This window comes from Leucoraja erinacea, chromosome 17 (genome assembly GCF_028641065.1).
Source record: "Leucoraja erinacea ecotype New England chromosome 17, Leri_hhj_1, whole genome shotgun sequence".
Lineage (NCBI taxonomy): Eukaryota > Metazoa > Chordata > Chondrichthyes > Rajiformes > Rajidae > Leucoraja > Leucoraja erinaceus.
The window spans coordinates 13,129,275-13,155,225 of record NC_073393.1 but is presented as its reverse complement, the minus strand read 5'-3'; the positions used below and the strand labels follow the sequence as shown (position 1 = coordinate 13,155,225).

At 39.9% G+C, this 25,951-nt stretch overlaps 1 protein-coding gene across 1 annotated transcript in view; it reads left to right on the top strand.

The window, feature by feature from the left end:
• Positions 1 to 25,951, top strand: part of znrf1 (zinc and ring finger 1) — a 177,550-nt gene that overhangs the window by 131,585 nt on the left and 20,014 nt on the right. Inside the window, exon 3 of the mRNA XM_055648577.1 lies at positions 317 to 422. Coding sequence (XP_055504552.1) covers positions 317 to 422 — 106 coding nt within the window. The remainder of the gene's footprint in view (positions 1 to 316; positions 423 to 25,951) is intronic.

Below are 25,951 nucleotides of genomic sequence, written 5' to 3'. Positions count from 1 at the left end.
ACTTGCAAACTTGCTGTAAAGAATTGAAACTGTTAGACTTCTTAACAATGTTGCACATCTGCTCACTTAATATATCCATAACTACATTGAATACGTGAAATTGGGCATGTGGATTTTTAAACCTATATTGAATACCTGGTTGTTGGAAGCAGATTTTATAAATAAAATAAGCTGTTCATTTGCAGCTTGATGTATCAAACGCTTATGCTGAAGCTGGTAGTTAAACACAACTCTGAACATGCAATGTAATTAATGAAAATAAGTGTACAAAATGAATGTTCAAAAAAAAATTTGTAAAACACAATTTGCTTTGCAGATGATGTGCTGAGTAAAGATGCTGGGGAATGTGTAATCTGTTTGGAGGAGCTTCTGCAAGGAGACACAATAGCCCGGCTTCCTTGTCTGTGTATCTACCATAAAAGGTAAGTAGATTATACAGCAGAGTAAATTACTGAATTTGGTGTACTGAATGATGCCATGTTTTTTGCTGATGATTTCAAATCCCACAATTTTTTAGTTTATTTTAAAGATAGTTGATCAACTGATTACTTGTAAGATGCATCTTTTTGTCTGCAACGTGTAGATGGGACATGTTGGTTGGTGTGGTAAAGTTGGCCTGACGGGCTTGTTTCCATGCTGTATGACTCTATAATTTCATTTTTGGGGTTCCAATTTCATTTTTGGGGCAGTGACTAGTGGAGTACCGCAGGGCTTGGTGCTGGAACCGCAGCTATTTAGAATATACATCAATGATTTTGATGAAAGGATTCAAAGTAACATTAGCAAATTTGCAGATGACACAAGGCTGGGTGGCAGTCTGAACTGTGAGGAGGATGCTATGAGAATACAGGGTGACTTGGACAGGTTGGATGAGTGGGCTGATGCATGGCATCTGGGGGTCCTTGTTCATCAGTCAATGAAAGTAAGCATGCAGGTACAGCAGGCAGTAAAGAAAGCGAATGGCATGTTGGCCTTCATAACAAGCAGAGTTGAGTATAGGAGCAAAGAGGTCCTTCTGTAGTTGTACAGGGCCCTAGTGAGACCACAACTGGAGTATGTGTGCAGTTTTGTTCCCCTAATTTGAGGAAGGACATTCTTGCTATTGAGGGAGCGCAGCGCAGGTTTACAAGGGATGGCAGGACTGTCATATGCTGAGAGAATGGAGCGGTTGGGCTTGTATACTCTGGAGTTTAGAAGGATGAGAGGGTATCTTATTGAAACATATAAGATTATTAAGGGTTTGGACACACTAAAGGCAGGAAACATGTTCCCGATGTTGGGGGAGTCCAGAACCAGGGGCTACAGTTTAAGAATAAGGGGTAAGCCTTTTAGAACTGAGATGAGGAAACACTTTTTCACCCAGAGAATTGTGAGTCTGTGGAATTCTCTGCCTTAGAGGGCGGTGGAGGCTGTTTCTCTGGATACTTTCAAGAGAGAGCTAGATAGGGCTCTTAAAGATAGCAGAGTCAGGGGATATGGGGGGAAGGCAGGAACGGGATACTGATTGGGGATGATCACATTGAATGGCGGTGCTGGCTCGAAGGGCCGAATGCCCTACTCCTACACCTATTGTCTATTGTCTTTTGTCCAATCCAGTCACAAAGTTATGAATCGTGGCGAAGGATAGGTTAGTTTGACAAAATATGTATGATTATTGATCATACATGTTGACATATGAAACTAGTCCTCTAAATATAATAGGTGTACCTCTGTTCTTAATCTGCATGAAAACAATTAATTATAAGTTAAATTATTTTTATTATTGGTACTCTTGTGATGCCACTATTTGCTCTCTGCTGCAGCATAGCTCCATTATGGTAACTAACCGTAGGATTAAGTTAATGAATTAAGGTGTGATTTGGATTTGAATTTAGCTGACCATTTCCCAGATAGGAGGACAGCCAGCAACATTTGAACACAAGATGTTTTATGTGGGTATTTCTGATGTTCGGGTCTCATTTGGTTGGCGCTACTTTTGTTTCTATGATGGATTCCATATATAGCACATTGAAAAGTCAGTCCATCATCGGCTCTGACTTCCCCACCATCAAAGGGATCTATTGCAGTCGATGCCTCAAAAAAGCTGCCAACATCATCAAGGTCCCACACCATCCTGGCCACACATTCATCTCTCTGCTGCCATCAGGTAGAAGGTTCAAGAGCCTGAAATCTGGTACATCCAGGTTCAGGAACAGCTTCTTCCCTACAGCTATTAGGCTATTAAACTCGCCATCAACCAAACTCTGAACCATAACAGCCTTTTGCACTTTATCTGTTTATTTATGTGTGTATATGTATGGTCTATGCTATATAGACACACTGAACTGTTCTGTATTTATATTTACAATACTCTGTTGTGCTGCAGCAAGCAAGAATTTCATTGTCCCATCTGGGACACATGACAATAAACTCTCTTGACTTGACTAGACTTGACACGCTGTTAATAATGGGACAAGTAATGATAATATTTCATATCATATTTAGCTTACCAAGTGAGCTTTTGGATTTATTTTACCAACTCCACATTACTGTTTCTGAAGATGAATGGTAAGAGTAATGTTTTTCATGTATACATAAAATCTTGCGCTCAAGGTTAGGGTGACAGTGCTTTACAATTGTTTTTACTTCACTAGCATTGAGCCACGTTTATGCCATACGGCATAGCATAAACCAGGGAAGCAGACACTCCAATTACAAAGGTAATGTGATAATCATAAGACATGTTATATGCCAAATTAACAGTAACATGGCAATAATATGTAGGGAAAAAAATCATGAAATGTCCGAGGAAAGATTTTCTAGATCTGTGTCTTGAACTGAGGGCATTTTTAGACCTTGTGTGCTACGGGAAAGAGTTAATAAATAATCTAGCAAGGAAAAGAGATTATAATCTGAAATTTGACAATGGTTGTGGTTGAAAGTGACTTGGAACAATTTAATATTAGGGTCCTACGATACAAATTGAGGAAGTATTATGGGACTGTCCCACTTAGGCGATTTTTCAGCTGACTGCCGGCGACTGTCAAGTTGCCAGCAGTCGCCTGAAAAACTGGGAACTGGAACAGCGACTGTCAGAGTTGAACATACACGCACACGCACACACAAACACATCACAAAGGCGGGGGCCAGGGCAAGTGGGGGAGCGGTGTCTGAAATTCACATGGTACAAAGCCATGGTGATACACATACCGCGATGAACAGGAAGGTTGACGCTGTAATTAAGATGGCTAGCACAGTTACGGTAAGTCCTTTAAAAGAGGAGAAGGGGGGGAGAAGGAGTGGAAACAACTTTTAAGAAGCCAGACAACTTTTAATAAGCCAGAGATACACAGTTGTGAAGTTCGACGGACATTTAACATTACCGGTCAGTTATCCTTGGTTCTGAAAACTCCTGCTTATGTTTTTTTTCCCCCAATGAGCCAATGAAAATGACCAGTCAGCAAAGGCGATTAACTAAAACTACCTCGACTACCCATAACTACATGCCCACTACAACTGCACCTACGACCACAGGATTATCGATTTTCTCCATGGCGACTAATTTCTGGTCGCAGAAATTGCAGACATGTTGAAAAATTTGCACCGACCATACTGAAGCGGCAACTAGTTTCCAGAACGCGGGAGCTCCTCGCGACCATGAAGGAGACTCACCAGAAACCATCAGCGAGCATGTGGCGAGCACAGAGTCTCCTGCTCGCGCCTAAAAAGTTGCCTAAGTGGGACAGGCCCATTAGGCACAAGTTTGTGATTCATTGTAGCTAACAATGTTAAAGGTCAAAGGAAAAAGATTTTAACTCAAAAAGGATGGTAATCCTGAGGATCGGGATATCTTCAGAATTTAGCAAGGGAAAAGCTTGGGGGGGGGGGGGGGAAGCTTTCCTAGGATAGGTCTGTATTGTAATTTTCTGTAACGTGAAACCACATAATATGTGTAAACACGAGTTGGAAAAAAAAAAATGCTTTTATTTATTTACTTTTTTCAATGCATTCCCTGAAAGTGAATTTCATACCATGTCTCAAACTTTTGAGTAGTGATTTGTGAATGTTATGGGGGAAATTTCCATTACCCGAATGGCCGTAAGGTGGGGGTTGGAGGGGGGGTCGCCTAAATAAAAGCTTCATGGATATGTAAAAAGGAAATGGCTCATCGAGTTTAATGTGGGTCCCCCTGCACATTGAGACGTGAGGAATTGTTCTTGCATTTAAGCAATATATATATTTGGAAATAAATAAGTACATTTATTTTGTCTTCCTGGAAAAAGACACAATCCTCCATCAGTTAGTGAGAACCAAAGGGCTAAAGGAGATCAAAGAAATTAGCATTCATTTTAACCAATGGCATTGGAGTAGTAAGTGGGACTAAAAGCCAATACATTCCCAGGACTTGCATCCGAAGGTTGTGAAATAGGTGGATGCATTGATCAAAATTCCATAGATTCTAGAACTTTTCCCACATTGGAAATGTAATCCCACCTTTTAAAAAATGAAGGAGTGCCAAACGGACTCCGTGTAGAACAGTTAGACCAACACAAGTAGGAAATAAATGCTGGAACCATTGTGAAGGATCTGGCACACACAAAAAAAAAGATTGGGCAGGATCAAAATGGATTAAGTAAAAATAAATCATGTTTGATAAATCTTTTTTTTTGGTTCTTGATGCTTAGACAAACTGTGTAAGGGTGAACCAATTGATTTAGTGAATGTTTACTTGCAAGCCTTTTGATAGGATACCACCATATAATATAAGTATGTACGTATACTGGGCTTACTATGTTGATGTGAATTGAAGTTGACTAATGAGCAAAATACAGGCACTCGCCTTATAAATAGGTCAATTTGGGTTGGGAGGCTATGACTGTGCTTGGGGCAGGGATCATGCTCAGATCCAAACTGCTCATACTTTATATCAATGATTTGGATAAGGGAATCAAGTGCAGTAACTGGATTTGTTGATGGCATAAAGTTGAGTGGCAGTGTGGGCTGTGAGAAGAATGCAGGAAGTCAGGTCTCTGTACCTTGCCTGTGAATGGGCAAGAACACGGAAGCCTGAAGAAGGATCTCGACTCGAGACGTCACCCATTCCTTCTCTCCAGAGATGCTGCCTGTCCTGCAAAGTTAATCCAGCATTTTGTGTCTATTTTAGATGAAATATAATGTGGAAAAAAAATTGAGACCATCCATTTTAGTACAGAGGCATCTTTTAAAAGGAGCAAGTTTGAATAGTGTTGACATTTAAAAGGGTCCAGATGTCTTTGTACATACATTTTTGAAAATATCAAGATTCAGCAAGCAATTTGGAAGTTGGTGGTAGACACAAGATGCTGGAGTAACTTAGTGGGACAGGCAGCATCTCTGGAGAGAAAGAATGAGTGACGTTTCAGGTCGAGACCCTTCTTCAGAATTTGTAAGTTGGTCTTTATTGCAAAAGTATTTGAGTGTTTTATAATGTATATATTGGGAATATTATCTCACTACCTCAGGATTTTTTGATAGAGAGAGTGCAATGACATTTACCGAATTGATCGATGAAAAGAGATTAAGTGGACTGGGCCAAAACAGTTTAGAATTCTAAAGAATTGGGGATGTTTTATTTGAAAAATACAGATTTTTTTTTGCAGGCTTGACTGGATAGATGTAGAGATTATGTTTTCCCCAGCAGAGATTCAAGAACCAGGGGTAACAGTCTCAAAGTAAGGACACGATCATTCAGAATATACATGAAAAGAGATTTCTTAACCCAGAAGATTGTGGTATTCTGTACCCAAGAGGATTGTGGTACTCTGCATCCAAGAAGGTTGAGGCATTCTATCCCCATGAGGGTTGTGCAATCTGTCACTGGGGTTGGTCAAGGTGGTGATCGATAATTATGGAATTTCAAAGGAATGAGGGATATTAGTACGGAACCGTGCTACTGAGATCTAAGTCGGGGATGATATTGAATGTAAATGAATGAATGAATAGGTTTATTGGCCAACTATTCCCATACAAGGAATTTGCCTTGGTGCTCCACCCGCAAGTGACAATATGACATACAGTGACAGTTAGGAATGACACATAAAACATTAAACATTAACAATAAAACATTAAAACATCATTGATTAATCATGTGAATTAAATAAAATACCAGAGCAAAAGGAGGCTACAGATTTTTGGTTATTGAGTAGATATACTACTCGTGGAAAAATGCTGTTTTTATGTCTGGCTGTGGTAGCTTTGACAGTTGCCTTCCAGAGGGAAGTGATTCAAAGAGTTTGTGGCCAGGATGAGAGGGGTCAGAGATGATCTTACCCGCTCGCTTCCTGGCCCTTACAGTATGTGAATGGAGGGAAATTTGCCAATAACTTCAGCTGATCGGACGATTCGCTTCAGCCCCCAGATGTCGTGCTTGGTGGCTGAGCCAAACCAGACCACGATGGAGAAGGTGAGGACAGACTCTGCGATGGCCGTATATAATTGGACCATCATTGCCTGTGGCAGATTGTGCTTCCTCAGCTGCTGCAGGAAGTACATCCTCTGATGTGCCTTTTTGACTAGAGTCGATGGTGGCCCGTCTATGCATCCTGCAGCTATCATTTAGATAATTATTTTTGTAATGCAGAGCAGCTTCTTTTAGTCCAATCTAGATAAAGCATATCAAAAGTGTGTACATGATGCGCTGGAATACCAAAAAATAACAGGACATTGTGCTGGATTTACACAGATTATTTCCCACAAAGGTGGGTGTGCGGGCGGGTTCTTTGTAGGTTATTTATATATAAGATTGGTGAATTCAATATTCAATGATGAACACTATTGGGTTGTAAGCTACCCAAGCAGAATATGAGGTGCTGTTCCACCAGTTTGCGTGTGGCCTCATTCGGCAATGGAGGACAATCAGGACAGAAAGACCAGTGTGGGAATGGGAAGAGGAATTAAAATATTCAGCTGCCAGGAGATCCAGCAGGCCTTACAGATCAAGCATAAGTGTTCACCAACACGGTCATCTAGTTTTTGCCTGGTCTTGCTGTTATAAAGGATATTTAAGAGGTCCATGTGAACCTCTGTCTCACCTTGGATTGCTGGGGTCCTGGATGAATGTAAGGGTTGAGGATTGGGGCAGGTGTTATACCTCCTGCAGTTGCAAGTAAAGGTACCCAAGGAGAGGTTGCGTTGGGTGGGAATGGATGAGTGAACCAAGGTGTCGAGTACGAAGCAGTCTCTTGTGGAAAGGGATGAGGATGGAATGATGTGACTGGTGGTGGGGTTACATTGAAGATAGCGGAAATGTCAGAGAATAGATGTTGAGGCTGATGGGGTGGAAGGTAAGGAGTAGGGGCAACTCTACCTTTATTCCATCTGGGGGGAGCGGGAGCCGAACTAATGGATAAAAAGGAGACATGGGTGAGTAATCGGGGAAGAAACAATGTTTTGTAAAGAAAGGATATCTCGGAAGTCCTTGAGTGGAAAGCTTCATCTTGGGACCAGATGCAGCGGACATATATGAGAGGGGGGGATGACGTCTTTGCAAGAGGCAGGATGGGAGGAGGTGTAGGCTAGCTGACTTTAGGAGTCTGTATAGTTGACATCAGTTGATAGTCTGTCCCCTATGATGGAATCAGAGAGATCAAGAAAGGGAAGAGAGGTGTCAGAAATAGTCCAATTTGGGGGTTGGGTGGAAGGGAGTCCAATCTCAAGTGGTGGTGTGCCATCACAGAGAGGAAACATTCACTCTGATCTATTGAGGGATATCATTCACAGTTAATTGTAATATGTGGAGCACAAGAGATTTGAGTAGAGAAGTGAGGTGAGGGTAAAGATAGATTAAAGTGAAAAGAAAGCTTTGTGAAATATAATACTGCCTTGTTTTTAATCGTCTTAATTTGTGAGAGGCTATATATATATATTTTTTTATATGTGCCTTTTCCTTCCTGGACACCTGTTTTTTTTCAGAACTTGCTTGTAATTCGGAACAGGTCCTGTGGTATGTGCTCAGACTGGACCCTTGTGCATTAAGGCACATTAGCTTTTGCTTGTTCAGATGTTTCCTCGTTGTGCTCCTGGCTTTTCTGAAATAGTTGGTTTCATTTGACTGGTCAAAGATATTCAAGGATGCCCACAGGCCACAATGAATAATTCACTTGTGGACCAACACTTGTGGCAAGCAAGGTCTTAAAATGGCACAAAAACAAAATACTGTGGATTTTATGGCTAGAAATATGAAATAAAACTGAAAATGTTGTCAACACCCTGCAACTCAGGCAGGGTTTGGCCAGATGTGGAAAATGTTCTCATATCTAATTATTTGCTTATGGGTAAAAAACAACCTTTGACAAAAATTATTTGATATATGGAAAATATGTGTTCTGCCTTTCTTGCCTTTGTTATAGTGAGGCCTACTAACAGGTGAATCAGAATATAGAGAAACCGTGGTAATACAAGCACTGAATGTGAGAAGGGAGGTGAGGCAGACAAATGGAAAGTTGAGGAGTTGGTATTTCTGTCCAGAATTGGTCTTGTCCTTGAAATTATTATTTAATAAGATATTAATTTGTGGTAATTTGCCTGACGGGCTTTGATTCATTAGATTAGAACTGGGACTATTCAAATACCATTCTGTGGGAATATAGCACCAGGGGAGCACAGAGTAGATTTTGTTGTTACTCACCAGAGGGGAATGCAGCAAAATCCAGCCTTAAAACCTGAGTTTGGTGAAACTGGCCACAGGAAAAGGCTGCCAAAATGACGGTAAAACTTATAATTAACCACGACTGTATTGTTTTGTGCATCTGCCTGTCCAGTCTTCATAGGTATTGAAAACATGCAATAAAGATAACACAGCAGCTTTAATATCTGTGTGGTATAAATGACTTTCATTCATTTCTCATCCATGTAATTTGGGATCCACTCAAATTTTCAATTCCAGCTACTGTATTGCACTGTTAGATTGTATTAAATCAGACTCTGTGGTTTGATGAATGAAGACAATAAATTTGTCCCCCAGTAAAGTTCTGTACAAATTCTGTACAAATCAGGCAGGGAGCTCTTTCTTTTGTTGCGTAAACAGGATTTCCTAAATCATGAACTGTCGAACTTTCTTCCTCACCTCTATTATCTTGTTTAATTTCTCACTGGAATATTTGCTGTTTCTCATCTTGAAATTCCTGGTATTTATCAATTTCACATTATTTTTAAACTCTGAAGATCGAGCTTTGTCTGCTCATAATTGATGCTATTTTGAAATTGTCCAAGATCCTGTCAACAAACATCTGCCATTTCAACTCGACCCCAAACCAATTCTGGGTAGGTGACAGCAGGCTCATTAAATGCTACATCCGTTAATGCAGTTTTTAGTTGAGAATGGGAAATTGTTCAGTGTTCAATCAAAAATATAGCTTGTCTTCTGACCAAAATTTCCCATAACATGTAGAAAAAAAATACCGATGAACATAACTCCCTAAGCTGGTAATTGTGAGTGAAGAAAAGGTCTCGACCCAAAACGGCACCCATTCCTTCTCTCCAGAGATGCTGCCTGTTCCGCTGAGTTACACCAGCATTTTATGTCTATCTTCTAGTAATTGAGCTATGGTTGCATTACAATGCAGAAAGCACCTGCTACAAATATGACAATCTTTCTATACCCAATTGTCAAACCTGTCTTTCAAATGTGTCTGACATATCACATGCCATCAGAAGAAAAATGCTTTCAATTTTACTAAAAAATTACATTTTAAACGTTTATCCATTTTAAAAAGTAACATTTTCCATAAAGGAATTGATTAATTATGCTCATTTTACATTTCTGTCTAAACAGACTTATTTTTTTTAATTCTTCCTCTCACCTACCTGAAACTATATTCAACATATCAGTTTTAAACCTGTAGCAATGGTGTCACGTTATCTAATCCTCTTGGGTAAATGTTCTGCTCCATTAAGAAGATGGAATGCACTGACAGTGTTCCCGCTGAGAAGCTGCTGCTGCTGCCAGCAAAATTGGTCACAAATCAAGTAAATTTCACTGCAGAATTAGAGCCCTGTTATGAACCTCTACAGGAATTATTTCCTTATAACCTTTATGGAAATGGTTATGGTGCTTGGTTTTACCTTCCATGGGTTAAATGTCCTCTAAATCCCTCAATTGGATTATTGGTTTGTAATCGTACTGAACTAGTTCTAAGGCTATTTCAGATTCATCTGATACTTATAATGGCAGATCAGTATGCGTTAGCATTACCCAATTAATGTGCTTCAAAAGCAGTTTTCAATTGACGTTACTGTTAATTGCAATAACTAATATTACAATTCTGTCCATACAAATGCAAAATCCACTATTTTGACTCAAAAGTCACATTACATTAGCTAGGATACTACATTGGGATGCAGAATGGATGAGATGCCATTAGTTGCATAGAGTGGAAGGAAGCAGGATGGGCAAGGATAATGAGCTAAATTCTAAATGTTTAAAAATTGAATTTTATATGGTACTTTGATGGGGGGACACGTAACTTTAACACAGTAAATTTAAATTACATTTAGCAGGATGCGCTTTAAATTACTTAATTTATTAACCATTAGAATTCATTTAGTTTATTATTGTCACATGTACAGTGGCAGTGCAGTACAGGTACAATGTGCTATCCAGTCAACAAGTACGTGATTACAATCAAGCCGTCCACAGTATACAGACACAGGATAAAGGGTATAATGTTTTTGTGCAAGACAAAGGCCAGTGAAGTATGATTAAAGATAGTTTGAAGGTCTCCATTGAGGTAGATGGAAGGTCAGGGCTGCTGTCTAGTTGGGGAGAGTACGGTTCAGTTCTGCCTGATGAGAGAGGTGAGAAGAGGGAGTGACCGGGATGAGATTGGACTTTGGTTATACTGGTGGCCTTGCCGAGGCAGCATGAAGCCTAGAAGGAGTTAATGGGTGGGAAATTGGTTTATGAGATAGACTGGGCTGCATCCGAAACTCTCAGCATTTTCTTGCGGTCTTGGACGGCACAGTTCCCAACCCATGCTGTGATGCATACTGATAAAATGTGTTCTATGGCACATCTGTAGAACTTGGTGAGGATTGTTGGGGACGTGCCAAACTTCCTATGCCTTCTAAGGAAGTAGAGACATTGGGGTGGTGGCTTGGCCATTGCTTCGATGTGGCTAGTCCAGGACTGTCAATTTGCATAATCTTGCATTTTTATGATACGGGCATTTTTGTATTAAGCCAAGCATTGGTAGAAAACCAAAGATAAAAGCATCTGGAAGTGCAGTTGTGTATAACATGATTTATAGTGCACCATGAAATGGAATTGTAGTGTTAAGCTGATTATATGCCACAAATAATATGGAGCAACTTGTACACAATGAACATTTGATCATGGTCTAATGAACATGCCATGAACCCAAACCGTACAGTGTGCATGCCAACATCATTTGTTTGCAGTGCACATTGGATGCCTCCCATGATATTTATTTAAATGAAAAGAGTGTGGGTCACTTGCGAGAGATCATATTGGAACACAAGGAACAAAGCTGCAACCTGTGCTATTTAAAGTAGCCATTTCTATTCTTGCTTCTTGAGGACTCAGCTGGAGCACAGTTCAAAATAATCAACCACACCACACTTCAAAACTGAAATGATTCCTGAATGTTCCAAGCATTTCACAGGTGAGATCTAGTGTATGTTAAAAACAGAGTAGGTTTAGCTGGATAACTGGATTAGCATGATCCCATACATCTCCAATTCATTGTGGCCTGTGCCCATAGTAAATATGGCATTTGGCTGCAGGTAGACACAAAATGCTGGAGTAACAGCGGGTCAGGCAGCATCTCTGGAGAAGATGGATAGGTGAAGATTTGGTCGTTGCCTATCCATTTTTTCCATAGATGCTGCCTGATCCATTGAGTTACTCCAGCATTTTGTTTCTATCTTTGGTATAAACCAATATCTGCAATTACTTTTTTTTTACAACTTGGCTGAGGTGGGTTGATGCCTGCCATGTCATATTACCAAACGTAAGGAAAGTGTGTGTTTTTGAGTGAATAAGAGAGAAGGAGCTGAATAGCTGCAAGTGAATATTTTGGGCATAATTTCTAGAATAATGGTTAATTGTGTGAATGCAGTAATATATTTGTTGGTAGATGGGATATGTTTGTAGATCAAATGTGTCAGGGCATGAATAATTTTCCTGCGGGCAATTATTATGGGCAATATGCTAGCAGTTTGTCCTTTGCCATTTTCATAGAAACATAGTAAATAGGTGCAGGAGTAGGCCATTCGACCCTTCGAGCCTGCACCGCCATTCAATATGATCATGGCCGATCATCCAACTCAGTATCCTGTACCTGCCTTCTCTCCATACCCCTTGATCCCTCTAGCCACAAGGGCCACATCTAACTCCCTCTTAAATATAGCCAATGAACTGGCCTCAACTACTTTCTGTGGCAGAGAATTCCACAGATTCACCACTCTCAGTGTGAAAAAAAGATTTCTCATCTCTGTCCTAAAAGACTTCCCCCTTATCCTTAAACTGTGAACACTTGTTCTGGACTTCCCCAACATCGGGAACAATTTCCCAATGAGATTTCACCTTGATTCCTGGTGATTTTCTTGACATCCTCTCCCCCCTCCCCCTGCAGAGTGCAGAACATCGTTTTAACTGTACACCCCTTTATCGGGATATTAAGGACCATGTCTGTGAGATGTGAGATGGATTGCTTTCTCCCAATGCAGGAAACAGTGCTTCCCAAGCTTGCAGTGACAAACAGCAGAGGTTAGATTTAGTAAGTAGGAGATGTTAGCAGTACATCAGTTGAGAGTCGTACAGCATAGAAACAGGCCCTTTAGCCCAACTTTTCCATGATGCCCCATCTACGCTAGTCCCACCCACCTGTGTTGGGCCCATATCCCTCTAAATGTTTCCTATCCCACCTTGTTGACACATTAGTTTCTGCTGCTATAGTTCCTGGTGGTTAACATGCCATAATACATTAATGTTTACAATTAGCACCTCCAAAACCAAACTCAAGTCGTGGTATGAGGTTCATTCATGAAACTAACACTGGCAAACTATTATCTGTTCTTCAATCAATACCATTTTAAAACATATTTGTGTATTACTAAATATGTTTATACAATACAATTTTTATACAATTATGAATACAATACAATACAATACAATCTAAGCCCAGAACTGACAATTAAAAGCTTGGTCAAGTAAGTAATTTCCATTGACTTTTCGTAAACCTAACGCTGTTAACTGCTGTGGCTGGTCTTTACCAGCTTTTCTTCACCAGATGCTGCAACACCAGAAAATCGATCATCAGCAATTTCTTTACACTACTTTGGCATATTTGTTCATTCTTGCTCAAATATTAATAAAACACATATGTACAAGTACCTGTGAAAACCATTGAACACGTGATGAAAATACCAAAATATTTTGGATAACCAGATGGAATCAGAGTGCTCCAAGCCTCTTCACCGAGTAGTAGCATCATTAAACATAAAGGCTAAAACTGTCCATGAAAGGATGCCATGTTAAATTTAATGATGTGTAAAGTAATTCCCAGAAAATTCCTTGCTATCTTCACATAAATAATGATGTAACGAAATATAACATTTTTTTGAAATGATTATATAAGCTATTACTTTCAGAAGTAATTAGAATAGACTGAGAACCATTGAAGTTGGCATTTTCATCTGTGCAGGTGGTGCAGTGATCCCATGCCTGACGTGTCCACAGCTTACTCTGGGTGCTTTTGTAATAACAAAGTATAACCATATAACAATTACAGCACGGAAACAGGCCATCTCGGCCCTACAAGTCCGTGCCGAACAATTATTTTCCCTTTGTCCCACCTGCCTGCACTCATACCATAAACCTCCATTCCCTTCTCATCCATATGCCTATCCAATTTATTTTTAAATGATACCATCGAACCTGCCTCCACCACTTCCACTGGAAGCTCATTCCACACCTCTACCACTCTCTGAGTAAAGAAGTTCCCCCTCATGTTACCCCTAAACTTCTGTCCCTTAATTCTGAAGTCATGTCCTCTTGTTTGAATCTTCCCTATTCTCAAAGGGAAAAGCTTGTCCACATCAACTCTGTCTATCCCTCTCATCATTTTAAAGACCTCTATCAAGTCCCCTCTTAACCTTCTGCGCTCCAGAGAATAAAGACCTAACTTATTCAACCTTTCCCTGTAACTTAGTTGTTGAAACCCAGGCAACATTCTAGTAAATCTCCTCTGTACTCTCTCTATTTTGTTGACATCCTTCCTATAATTGGGCGACCAAAATTGTACACCATACTCCAGATTTGGTCTCACCAATGCCTTGTACAATTTTAACATTACATCCCAGCTTCTATACTCAATGCTCTGATTTATAAAGGCTAGCATACCAAAAGCTTTCTTTACCACCCTATCTATATAAGATTCCACCTTCAAGGAACTATGCACGGTTATTCCCAGATCCCTCTGTTCCACTGTATTCTTCAATTCCCTACCATTTACCATGTACGTCCTATTTTGATTTGTCCTGCCGAGGTGTAGCACCTCACATTTATCAGCATTAAACTCCATCTGCCATCTTTCAGCCCATTCTTCCAAATGGCCTAAATCACTCTGTAGACTTTGGAAATCCTCTTCATTATCCACAACACCCCCTATCTTGGTATCATCTGCATACTTACTAATCCAATTTACCACACCTTCATCCAGATCATTGATGTACATGACAAGTATATTAGAGTCAGAGTGTGCCACAAAAGTTGAGTATTTTTAAATAATCATCTTCCCATTGGCAGCGATCACAACTCCTCAAGGTGAATTACTGTTGGGGTTGAATGTGCCGTTAGTGGTGCAATGCAGTGCAAATCAGTAGGCTTTGTGTGCCTGCCAGGCAAGTTGGAAAAGAAGTGGAGCAAAGAAAAACAGGTGTAGAATTACTGTCTACTTTATGTTTTGAGGATAATCAGCCAGGAAATGCCTCCATGCATTAAAGCAGCTTTGCGCATCACTTGGACATTTTGTGAAAATCCAAGTGGGAACTGCAGGTGCATATACTATGATGGATCCCTTGAACAGAAGATAGGCACAAAATACTGGAGTAACTCAGCGAGACAGGCAGCATCTCTGGAAAGAAGAAATGGGTGACATTTTGGGTTGAGACCCTTCTTCACACTGTCAGGGGAGAGGGAGATACAGTGATAAGGAAGTGTAAGGTGTGAAAACGAGACAAGGGGAATAGAGATCGAGGAAAATGTAGAATCAATCATTGTTAGCAAGGAGAAGGTAACAACAGATAAGCAACAAGCAAACAGATAAAATATAAATAAGGCCAGTCAGACTAGTCGGAGAACTGGAAATGGTGAAGGGATGGAGGGAGAGGGAAGGTAAGGGTTACTTGAAGTGAGAGATCTCAATCTTCATACCGCTTGGGTGTAAACTGCCCAAGCGAAATATGAGGTGTTGTTCCTCCAATTTGCGCTGAGCCTCACTGATAATGGAGGAGTTCCAGGACAGAAAGGTCAGTGTGGGAATGGGAGGGGGAGATCAGGTAGGTTTAGGCGGACTGAGTGGAGGTGTTCAGCGAAACGATCGCCAAACCTGCACAGACTGTGATGATCACACCTGCTAAAGGTGCATGCTCACGTTGCACGGTGAGGTTCTCGTACAACATTTTTTGAGTTTCACTGTGTTGAAGCTGTGCTGGAACTGGCACAGGGTTTCAAGGCACCTGTTGATATGTTGCAAGTTCTTACACCTTTCATTATGTGGTCTTTCAAGTGCAATCTTTCAATTCTTTTACCATAGAGCCCTTGGGGAAAAAAAGAATACTTTTTAAATCCCACTCTGCCATTTATTAATATACATTGTCACAAAGTTGAAGTTGGACCTAGACCAGAACTGTACACAGATTCTCAAAGTAAATTATTCAGTTTAATTGACAATCCCCAGATATCTCTGTCAAAGTTTCTAGTGCATCGCAGAATAGACAATTTCTTTCCCAAAAATGTTGCAGTTTTAAATTGCCGTAGCAGTAGCCAAAATACCATGGATCAGAGATGCAGATGCCTGAAAATGTGTGATATGCTGCCATCTGCTGTTATTCTCAGAATAGAGTTCGATGGAAAATCAGTTGATGATCAGCTACAAAGAAAAACAATTGTAACTATATACTTATATACATTAAGCACATTGGGACACGTTGTGAAGCTTAATGCAGCTCTCGGGTTATTTACAGGAATAGCCCAAAGTCAATAGTGCAGATGCTGGAAATCTGAAGTGTAAACAGAAAATGCTGGAGATACTTAGCAGGTAGGGCAGTTTCCGTTGGGAGAGAAACAGATGACCTTCCCCAGTACTGATCACTGGAAAATTGAAATATTGACTGTATCTGTTTATGATGTGGGATCTGCTCTGCATTTCCACTATTCTTTATTGTATTATCAATGCCTGTGCTATTCATAGTCATAGAGTTATACAATGTGGAAACAGGCCCAACTTGCCCACAGTGGCCAACATGTCCCAGCTGCACTAGTCCCATCTGACCGTGTTTGGTCCATCCCTCCAAACCTGTCCTATCCATGTACCTGTCTAACTGTTTCTTAAATGCTGGGATAGTCCCTGCCTCAACTGCCTTCTCTGGCAGCTTGTTCCATACACCTACCACCCTTTGTGTGAAAAAGTTACCCCTCAGATTCCTATTAAATCTTTTCTCCTTAACCTTAAACCTATGTCCTCTGGTCCCCGATTCACCTACTCTGGGCAAGAGTCCCTGTGCATTAAATAGGCTCTGTGCATTCAGAGCCAATGAATATAATCTAATCTAATCTAAAAAATCTGAAAGATTTGTGCCCTCTTATGTTTGAATGTTCCCCTAAACCACTGGTGCCTCAGCTTGACATTGCATCCAAAGGGCAGCTCAGTCACTGCTGTACACTGTCTGTCAGTACCGCGCTGGTGTATCCCACCAGACTTGTGCTCAGATCCTAGAATAGAACTTGAATCAATAATTTCTGACATGTTGGTGAATAGCACCAACTGACCCATGCTGCCACTCTATCTATGACAGGTCTGTGTTTAAAAGCTACTTTTCTTGCTTGTGGCTACTGTGGGAATATTGTATCTATTGATATAGCTGCAAGGGGAAATCTGAGTAATGCAGCTATCATGTAGGAGCCAGAGGCTGCTTTCCAGGCAACTAAATGAAATATAACATCTTAAAAGATCTTTCTGACTTCTGATTTCAAGTGTTTTTTTTTAAATAGGATGTGTAACATTGTCTCCATGTAAACCTTTTGCTAAATGTCATACTTTCAAATTCTTAATTCCATTGACAAACTAATGAACCAGCTGAGGCACTTTTACTCTGCTTACCACATCTCTGTAAGAATAGTATTGTTTGCAGCAGGTTTAGTTAACTATTAGAAATTTTGTAATTAGAATATGAATTCAGCTATATTTTTTACTTTGATCCATTTATTTCTGTTATCTCTTGGTTTCAAAGGTATTTTATTGTCATGTGTACCAATTAAGGTACAGTGATATGCGAATTACCATAGAGCCACACTAAAAAAAAAAGCAACAAGACACACAACTACATAAAAATTAACATAAACATCCACCACAGCGGACTCCCCACGTTTCTCACTGTGATGCAAGGCAATAAAGTCCAAACTTCTTCCTCTTTATTTGCTTGCGGTCAGGGCAGTTGAACCATCCTTTGCAGCGATCGAAGCTCCCTCGTTGGGGTGGTCGAAACTCCCGCGATCGGGGCGGTCCAAGCTCCTGCGACTTGGAGTTCCCAAAGTCGGTCTCTAACCAGAGACCGCGATGTTAAAGTCCGCAGGCACCCGCGGTAGACCTCAGAGGTCAATCCTGACCTCCAACTCACATGATTGGAGACCTTCAAACTCTCTTTAATCGGATTTTATTGGACTTTATCGTGCTAAATGTTATACCTTTTATCCTGCATCTCTACACTGTGGGCAGCTTGATTATAATCATGTATAGTCTTTTTGCTTTTCACTGTACCGCGATACACATGACAATAATAATCTGAACTAAACTACATTGAGCAGATTTTAGGTGGCGCACTCCATGGATTCTCCTGTCCTATTAAAATTGTAAATTGGATTGTTAGAGTGTTCTTCCTATTCATGATTTCACACCAATGAATTCTAAATAAATGTTTTCTACAATATTATAAGCTCACTATTTGCAATATTTTGGATTATAAAGAAAGATCTTGCATTCATGTAATTTGTTTCATGATACCTAGATTTTGCATGGCACTTCACAGCTCATGCCATACATTTGAACCAAAGTAATTGCTATAATATACTTACATTATAGATAGCAATCTCCCAATATCAACAATGACATAAATGCCCAAGTTGTCTATTTCTGGATCTGTTGCATTGAAGGATATGTGTTGACAGTGCAGTAATTTAATATGCCATTCTTTGAATGTTAACATAGGAACATTTGTGTGCATTGAGCAAGTTAGTCTCAGGATAATATCTCTTTCAAAAAACACTACCTCCAACAGTAGTGAATCCCACAAGACTGCACTGAAAAGCCAGTCTAGATTGTGGAACCATGTATCTGAAGTGAGTTCGCACATTCTGGCCGGTGGGAAAAGCCTGATGTATTAACCTACGACAATATATCAATATAGATTTCAAGGATGGTATGATATTGGTGAGTTATTCATAACTCCCCACTTAACGTTGTATTCTTCAAGAATATGGAATAGTTAGAGAATAGGTCGAATTTGGTGTAAAATATGAGTTATTTCTCCTCGCAGCATATCAAGACTGGCAACCTTTAACATAGGAATGGTTGAATGCTGAGTTGTGATATCGAGTCTGTAGGGAAAGGATCCACAACAAAGACTTACTGCCTAGAAACTCAGTTGTGTACCAGAGCATATACGTGTGATACATAAAATATTTTCAGAAAATTGTTTGCAAAGTTGATGTGGGATTTATCAGATGTCCCACAAAGTGTGCTATTTACCTTCACGGTCCATTTATGACTGGCACTCGTATGCACAGAGGTGCTTGGATATGTGCAGCAGCATCCAATTGCTTGCAGCATGTTTTTCAATGCCACCTCTGTGATTTCAATACATGCAGAAATACAGTGCCCTCCATAATGTTTGGGACAAAGACCCATTATTTATTTATTTGCCTCTACACTTCACAATTTGAGATTTGTAATCGAAAAAATCATGAACAGCAATAAAAGTTTCCAAAGTGATGGAAAGACTGGAGGAAAGACTAGTGGCTGAGAGCTCTCTTATACCTGCATTAAGGAGGCAATTACACACACCTGAGCAATTACAAACGCCTGTGAAGTAATGTCCCTGTTGTCATTTCTACATGGTGAAACCAAAATGTATAAAAATTGCCTTTTTTAAAAATCTGACAATGTGCACTTTAACCACATGTGATTTTTTTCTATTACAAACCTCAAATTGCGTACAGAGGCAAATAAATAAATGATGGGTCTTTGTCCCAAACATTATGGAGGGCACTGTGAGCCTTCATAATATATACAAGGGCAACATTATCCTAACTTAAAGGGGATTTGCCTCACTAGATCCCAGCCCATGGAGTACAACACTGGGGAACTAACATCAAAGTAGTTCCCCTTTTAGATAAAGGGAGGTGGTAACACTACTGGGTATAGCTCTAGCAAGAAATGTATAGACATGTAAAATGTATTAAGAGTCTTGCACCGTTTTAGTTTTTTATATATTTTTAATCACGATTAAAGTTTATGTTTAAAAAAAAAGTATTTTCCTTGCTGCAGCAGCACCTCAGGAACCACAATGCCAAAAAATGTATTCCAAATCTGGATATTTTCACTCACCCCCACTCTGCGAACACCTCCTCCAGCAGCTATTCTCAAGGGGGAAAGAAAAATGAAATGAAGACCAGATTAAAAGCTAAAATATCCAAGTTATCAGTGCATTTAATGTAGGAATTCTACTAGTTTGATGCATAGTTGCTGTGCAAATAGAGAAATTCAGTGGAATTTCAAGCCAGAAAAACTGCAGTACAGCAGGAAAATAGTCTGTAGCCAGATATCAGTTCGTAACTGTGGTGATTACAAATGTAAAATTCTAATCTTACAATTTACTTTACTCTTGTATAAAATTGTTACGATTCTCAGAGGATTGAGTTGAATGCAAAGTTTAAAATAGGAAGATAGGTATGGTATTAGAATGTTAATTAGGCAGACACTTGTTGGATATGTGATAATTACTAAGGAATGTATTAAGTTCTTGATTTAACTCTTTACTCAATTTTCTTTTTTTGTTATTGTCTATACTACCTTCCGTGTGAGGCAAATCTTGGTAGAGCAGTTTAATAGGTAATTCTGTAATTATTACATTTTGTCAATGCCATTAGTAAAAGATCACATTAATTTAGCTGATACGTTTTATGGTGGCCTATAAAAAGCAATGTGACATACAAGCCATCTGTTAATGAACCATATTTACTATTCTCATTATTAGGAAGGCATTAATTGTAATAAAGCACATGCCTAAGATATATGAAAGTAATCGGTATTGCATTAAATGAGCCAATATGAAAAATAATCAAGATATAAGATTTTAGTATTAAAACGTATTAGGAACAAAGCCGTGTAAATTTTTTTTTTAAAAGCAAATGTGTCCAGCATAGAGGAGAACATATCATTGTCATTTTAGCAGATAAACAAGAGTAAAGTTCAGATTTGGGCAGGATCAAATCCCTATTTCCATATGACCAAATCTAGGATTTGAAGGGGAAGGGAAAAAAATCTTGAGTTATGATTATAAAGTTGAAATGTTTCATTCGCATTGAAGATAATCAGGGACAAATCATTCAGTGTCTGAAGAAGTCGTCGAATGTTAAAATATATACATTTTTTAAATTGTTGTAATGAGTCATTTGAAAGACTGGAGCAAATTGCAGCCAAGGTAAAATATAACGTTGAGAGGTTTACAAAACCAACGGTACATGGTTATATCCACTTTTTAAAATGGTGCTTCACTTGATAGCTAGAATCATCTGTACACAACCTAACTCATGAGGGAGTTGGGACTGTGAGTGAGGACCAGTAAAGTGAAAAAGATTGTGATGTTTGGTACGTCAGGGGGGGCAAGCTGGAGATTAAAGGCGTCATTGAGAGGGTAGTTTTAGTCCACTAGAGTTAGCCCAAGGATTTAGATAAGCTCCAACAGAAAGCCATGGTGTTAAAGAATAGAGCAACTTGCTGACAGCAAAGATATGTGTGAGTTACCTTTGCTAAGACCCTGTGCTATCAATGCCCCTGACACCTAAATCCTCTGCCCTCACTGAGAGCTAAGATCAGGTGTTAACTCATCAGACAGAGGCAATCAATACTCCAGCTTTTTCTGTCCAACTTCACTGTGTAATAACTCTTAAGAAAAACCAGCCAGCTGCACCAGTCCTTTTTCAATTTCACCAAGCTTTAACTCAAGCAACTGGTAGGGACTTTCGAACACAGTCCTCCAATTTTGCTGCCCACAGAAAGTTGTTGCCATTTATTGATTTACTTCATGCAATTCATGGCATGAACAAATCCGTCTACAACAGAGCCAGGGGAGACCAGTATCAAGCAAGGCTGCACCATGGCCCCAATACTTCTCTCAATCTCTTTCAGCACAATGTTTACAACAAGCTTCCCACAGGACTGGAATTAGTCTGCAGGACTAAAATGAAACCATTCAATCTCTGAGAACTACAATCTAGAATCAAAGTCACGTACTGGTTCCAAGGCCACTGAAAAACAGAATCATTCACTAGGTCAGACGGCATCTTTGGAAAGAGAAACAGAGTACAACTTCAGGTCATAGATACTTTTTTCCATCATCAACTATTTACACCCAAACCTCGGCAATGGAGTTGTACTACGTAGACCACAAAAGGTTTGCACACTCATGGAGTCCAAGCTCCAGGTCATCTCTAAATTATTTACTGAAGCATATGAGATGGTGGAATTTAAGTTCAACATGCCCAGGACACTAAGATCCTCCACTAAGCCACTGCCACCGTCCCACACTGAACCAACAATAAAGTCGCATCCTGGAAAATATGGACCACAAGTCAGAGGTCACCTCTCAGCAATTCATCCTGGCGTGGAAACTTTGAGGATGATTGAGGAAAAAGATGTTTGAAGATAAAAACCTCAGAACTGGCACAAAACTCAAGGTCTACTGGGTAGCAGTAATCCTTTCCCATTTCAGTGCTTCTGAGGCCCGCATACAAGAATCTCGTGGCACTAGAAAGGCATGGCCACGTTTATATAAAATCTACAGATTTACTGAAAAGGCTAGTGAGCTAACGTCGGTGAACTCTCCCAGCATTTAAAACACATGTTACACTCACGTGGCAGGACACTAACCTCTATGAGCAGATGCTATTAACCGTTTTGTCATGGGGATATGCTACCAAACAGATAGAGGAAAAGATTCAATAATGTACTCTAAACCATCTTGGGATACTCGACCTTCCCACCAACTCCTTCAAAACTCTGACCCATGACCAGTCTTAAAGTGGTGGAGGAGCATTCCTGATGGATATTGAGGACCTTAAATGTTTGGATCAGGAGCACCGATGCCCTGCATAAGCTTTGCACCATTTCATCATATCTGGAACAGTTTGCGGTTCGTTCAATGGTCCTATTTATTACCTCAGAACCCACAGGACCGAAGTGGAAGCAAGAGAGGAAGATTTGTCTCGCATATCCCCTGGATTGGTGCTCTTTTTTTCAAACAATGTGGTGTAGGAAGAGTCTAGCTACACTTTCCTAGACCATCTTGCCCAAGTTCCCCTGCAGTGATCTCATAGCAGGATTGCATGGGCATGACTCTGACACAGAGATCATTGCATGGCCTAGTATGACATGACTGTCTGAATGTCACATGTAGCATGATATGACCTGGAAACTCTTGTCAACACAATTTACTCTGCGTTAACTTAATTTTAATTCACATAGTTCAAAATGTGATCTAATATTTTGCCTAACGATTATTAAAATGGTGGCTAGCAATCTCTTTATTCTCCATTGAAACTGAAAGTGGGCAGGATCAGCCTCTGCTCATCTTCACTACAGGTTTACCTGAAAGCACGTACCCAACCATTTTTGGGAGTTAATTTTGCAGCTCTTTGTAACAGATCAGTTGCAATACAGAACTTTATTCAATTGTTGTACTAAAGTGATTGAAGTGTTTTGCAGGATATCTGTTGGTTTTTAAGTATTGTGTACATAATTCAATAAGCAGCTGCAATTTTAAGGTTATAGCCTGTGTACATTATATATCATACGCCTGTGTTCAAAGCACAAGCTGCATAATAATGCTCAAATATAATAAACTTACATTGATGCAGGTTACACATGTACCACCACTATGCAGGTGTCCCAGCTCAGATATCAAAAGAGGCTTGCACTTCCTAACCAAGGGTTTTGGAGAAAATTAGTATGTTTACATCTCAAACTAATTTAAAAAAAAAATGCTGTTGTCACCTTGTTGAGAAACAAAACAAAGCAGGAAACACGCGGCAGGTCAGGCATCATCTGTGAAGAGAGAAAGGAGAGTCACCATTTCAGGTCAATTACTATTCACAAGTTCTGTTGAAAGGTCATTGATATGAAACGTTGACTCTGCTTGTTTTTCTAAGGATGCTGCCTGACCTGCTGAATGATTATGGCCTTGGTTATTTTTCTTTCAAATTCCCCATATATATAAATAAAGAGCTTCAATTGGTGGAATTTGATTTAAAAAAAAGGAAGGTTTGGAGTGAAAGGTAGAACCGGGGGGTAGGGATGGTGGACAGATGGGAATAGCAAGGGAAGGGGTGAGGAGCGGAATGAGGGATCCACACAGAATAGAGGTGCGTGATGAGCAGCACAAGGGGGTGGAGGACAGGAAAGGAACTGGGTGAAGAGGTGCCGGAGAGTGGAAAGAAAAGTATATATGAGAGGATCTGGGTAGATCAAAAGGAGAGGCGGGGTGGGGGTTTTAAATGAAATTAGAGAATTTGAGGTGGGGGGGGGGGGGGGGGGGGGGGGGGGGGGAAATACTTTTACTGAACAAAAAGGACATCTCAGAAAGAGGACATCTTGGATGTCCTGGAGTGGAAAGCCTCATCTTGAGATGCAGTTATGGTGGAGGCAGAGAAAATGCAAGAAAGGGATGGCTCCTGATATGGAGACAATCATCACAAAGGGGAGCGAGGGAGACAAGATAGGTCATGTTATGAGGAGTTGAGCTCAGTGGGGCAAGAGCAGACAGAAATAATAGGGTAGTTCTGTTTGTCGATCTTGAGTAGGAAATAGGAATGAGCAGTGTCAGGTAGGGGAACGATCAGGTTGGAGGGGAGATTACTGAAAGTGATGAGAGCTGTGTTGATTTAGGAGACCATGGCCTGGTATTTGTTGATGGGGTCATGGTCAAGGGATGTCAGAGAGCTTGTCACCTTGCCTCAGCAAAGTAAAGGTAAGTCCACCAGTCTGACAGATTCCAAGAGAAATACAGAGGTAAACTAGATATATTTTGAGGGAGTTGAAAGAGGACTAGCGACAGAATAGTAGGAAGGTCAAGTATTGCTGATTGGGATTTGGGTGGGCGGAGTACCAAGCCTAAGGCATTTGAGATGGCATTGGTGAGGGATGGGAATGGAAATAGAAGAGGCCCAATGACATTGGAGATGGGTTTAGTTGTGGAGAAAAGAAAAATAATTAAAATGAAAGGAGAAAATATAATTAAATATCATGGCAGACAAATGGATAGCTGCAATGGAGGACTGGTTGGAGACTAAACTAGGTCTAGTTTATGTGTAATGCCAAGAACTCTCAAATCACAGCTAACTGATTAAGTTTCATAAATGGCTTCATAAGTTTAAATAAGGGACTTATTTCTGCTGACCTTCCAAGTGTGAGTTTACAAAACGGCAAGGATTATTCTCATTTAAAAAGATAAAAAAGTTGTCTGTATTAGATGAAAATTCATGCGGGGCATCTGAAAGTAGCCTGATAACCAAATTTGACAGCCATCTCAGCAAGTGCTTTTGAAAAAATCTAAATTATCAAGTCAGAGATATAAAAGAAAGTCTTGAAAAAACACAAGTTTTTTTTTAACTAATAACCCCATCGGAATATTTTTTAATTAATTGCCACCTGAGGTTCATGCATCTATGTCCTATTCAAATTAATGATTTGCATTTTACAGAACTGTTAAAGGTAAGTAGACAGTCATAAATTTACTGTTACATCACAAAGACATGTCATTATTATTCCTGAAAAAGCCAAGGTAATAAGGGAGAATGGTTTTCTGAAGGAAAGATCAAGAAATGTTGGCTGGTGCGTGTGAGCGTTATGTTTGATGCAATAAATAGAATCTTCAATCTGACCATCTAATGAAGAGATAAATTGGTAAGAATATTCCATACAGCTCTTGGATTAATATTATTCACGTGATTTTTCCACTCTAACTCATCCCTGGCCTCCTTTACTCAAAAAGACAATTTTTAATTGCCAGAAGCAGAGATCTTTCACTGCAATCTCCTAAATTTCTAGCTATTTGGAAGGATTTATTGAGCCTGATTTGTAGAAAAATGACAGTGAAAGCACGACCCTGCACAACAGAACATTCACGCAGTACACCCAAACCTCGTTTCTGTAACCTCACACTTGGAAGATCAGCAGAAATAAGTTTCTTATTTAAACTTATGAAGAAGCTTATGAAATTAGTTGCTTCCAGAGGAGGAGATGGTAATTGGGAAAACTAGAAACCACTTTTCATTCTTGCTAGAACCGACACATATGTGTTTGGCAGTTAGCCTAAGTTCTCTTTCCTACGTTCAACTCCATGAGGCGTCCATTGTCACAACACTGCCTGCTGACCCGTGGCAAATTGCTGATGGTGGCTTCCAGATTTCTCCCTTCAT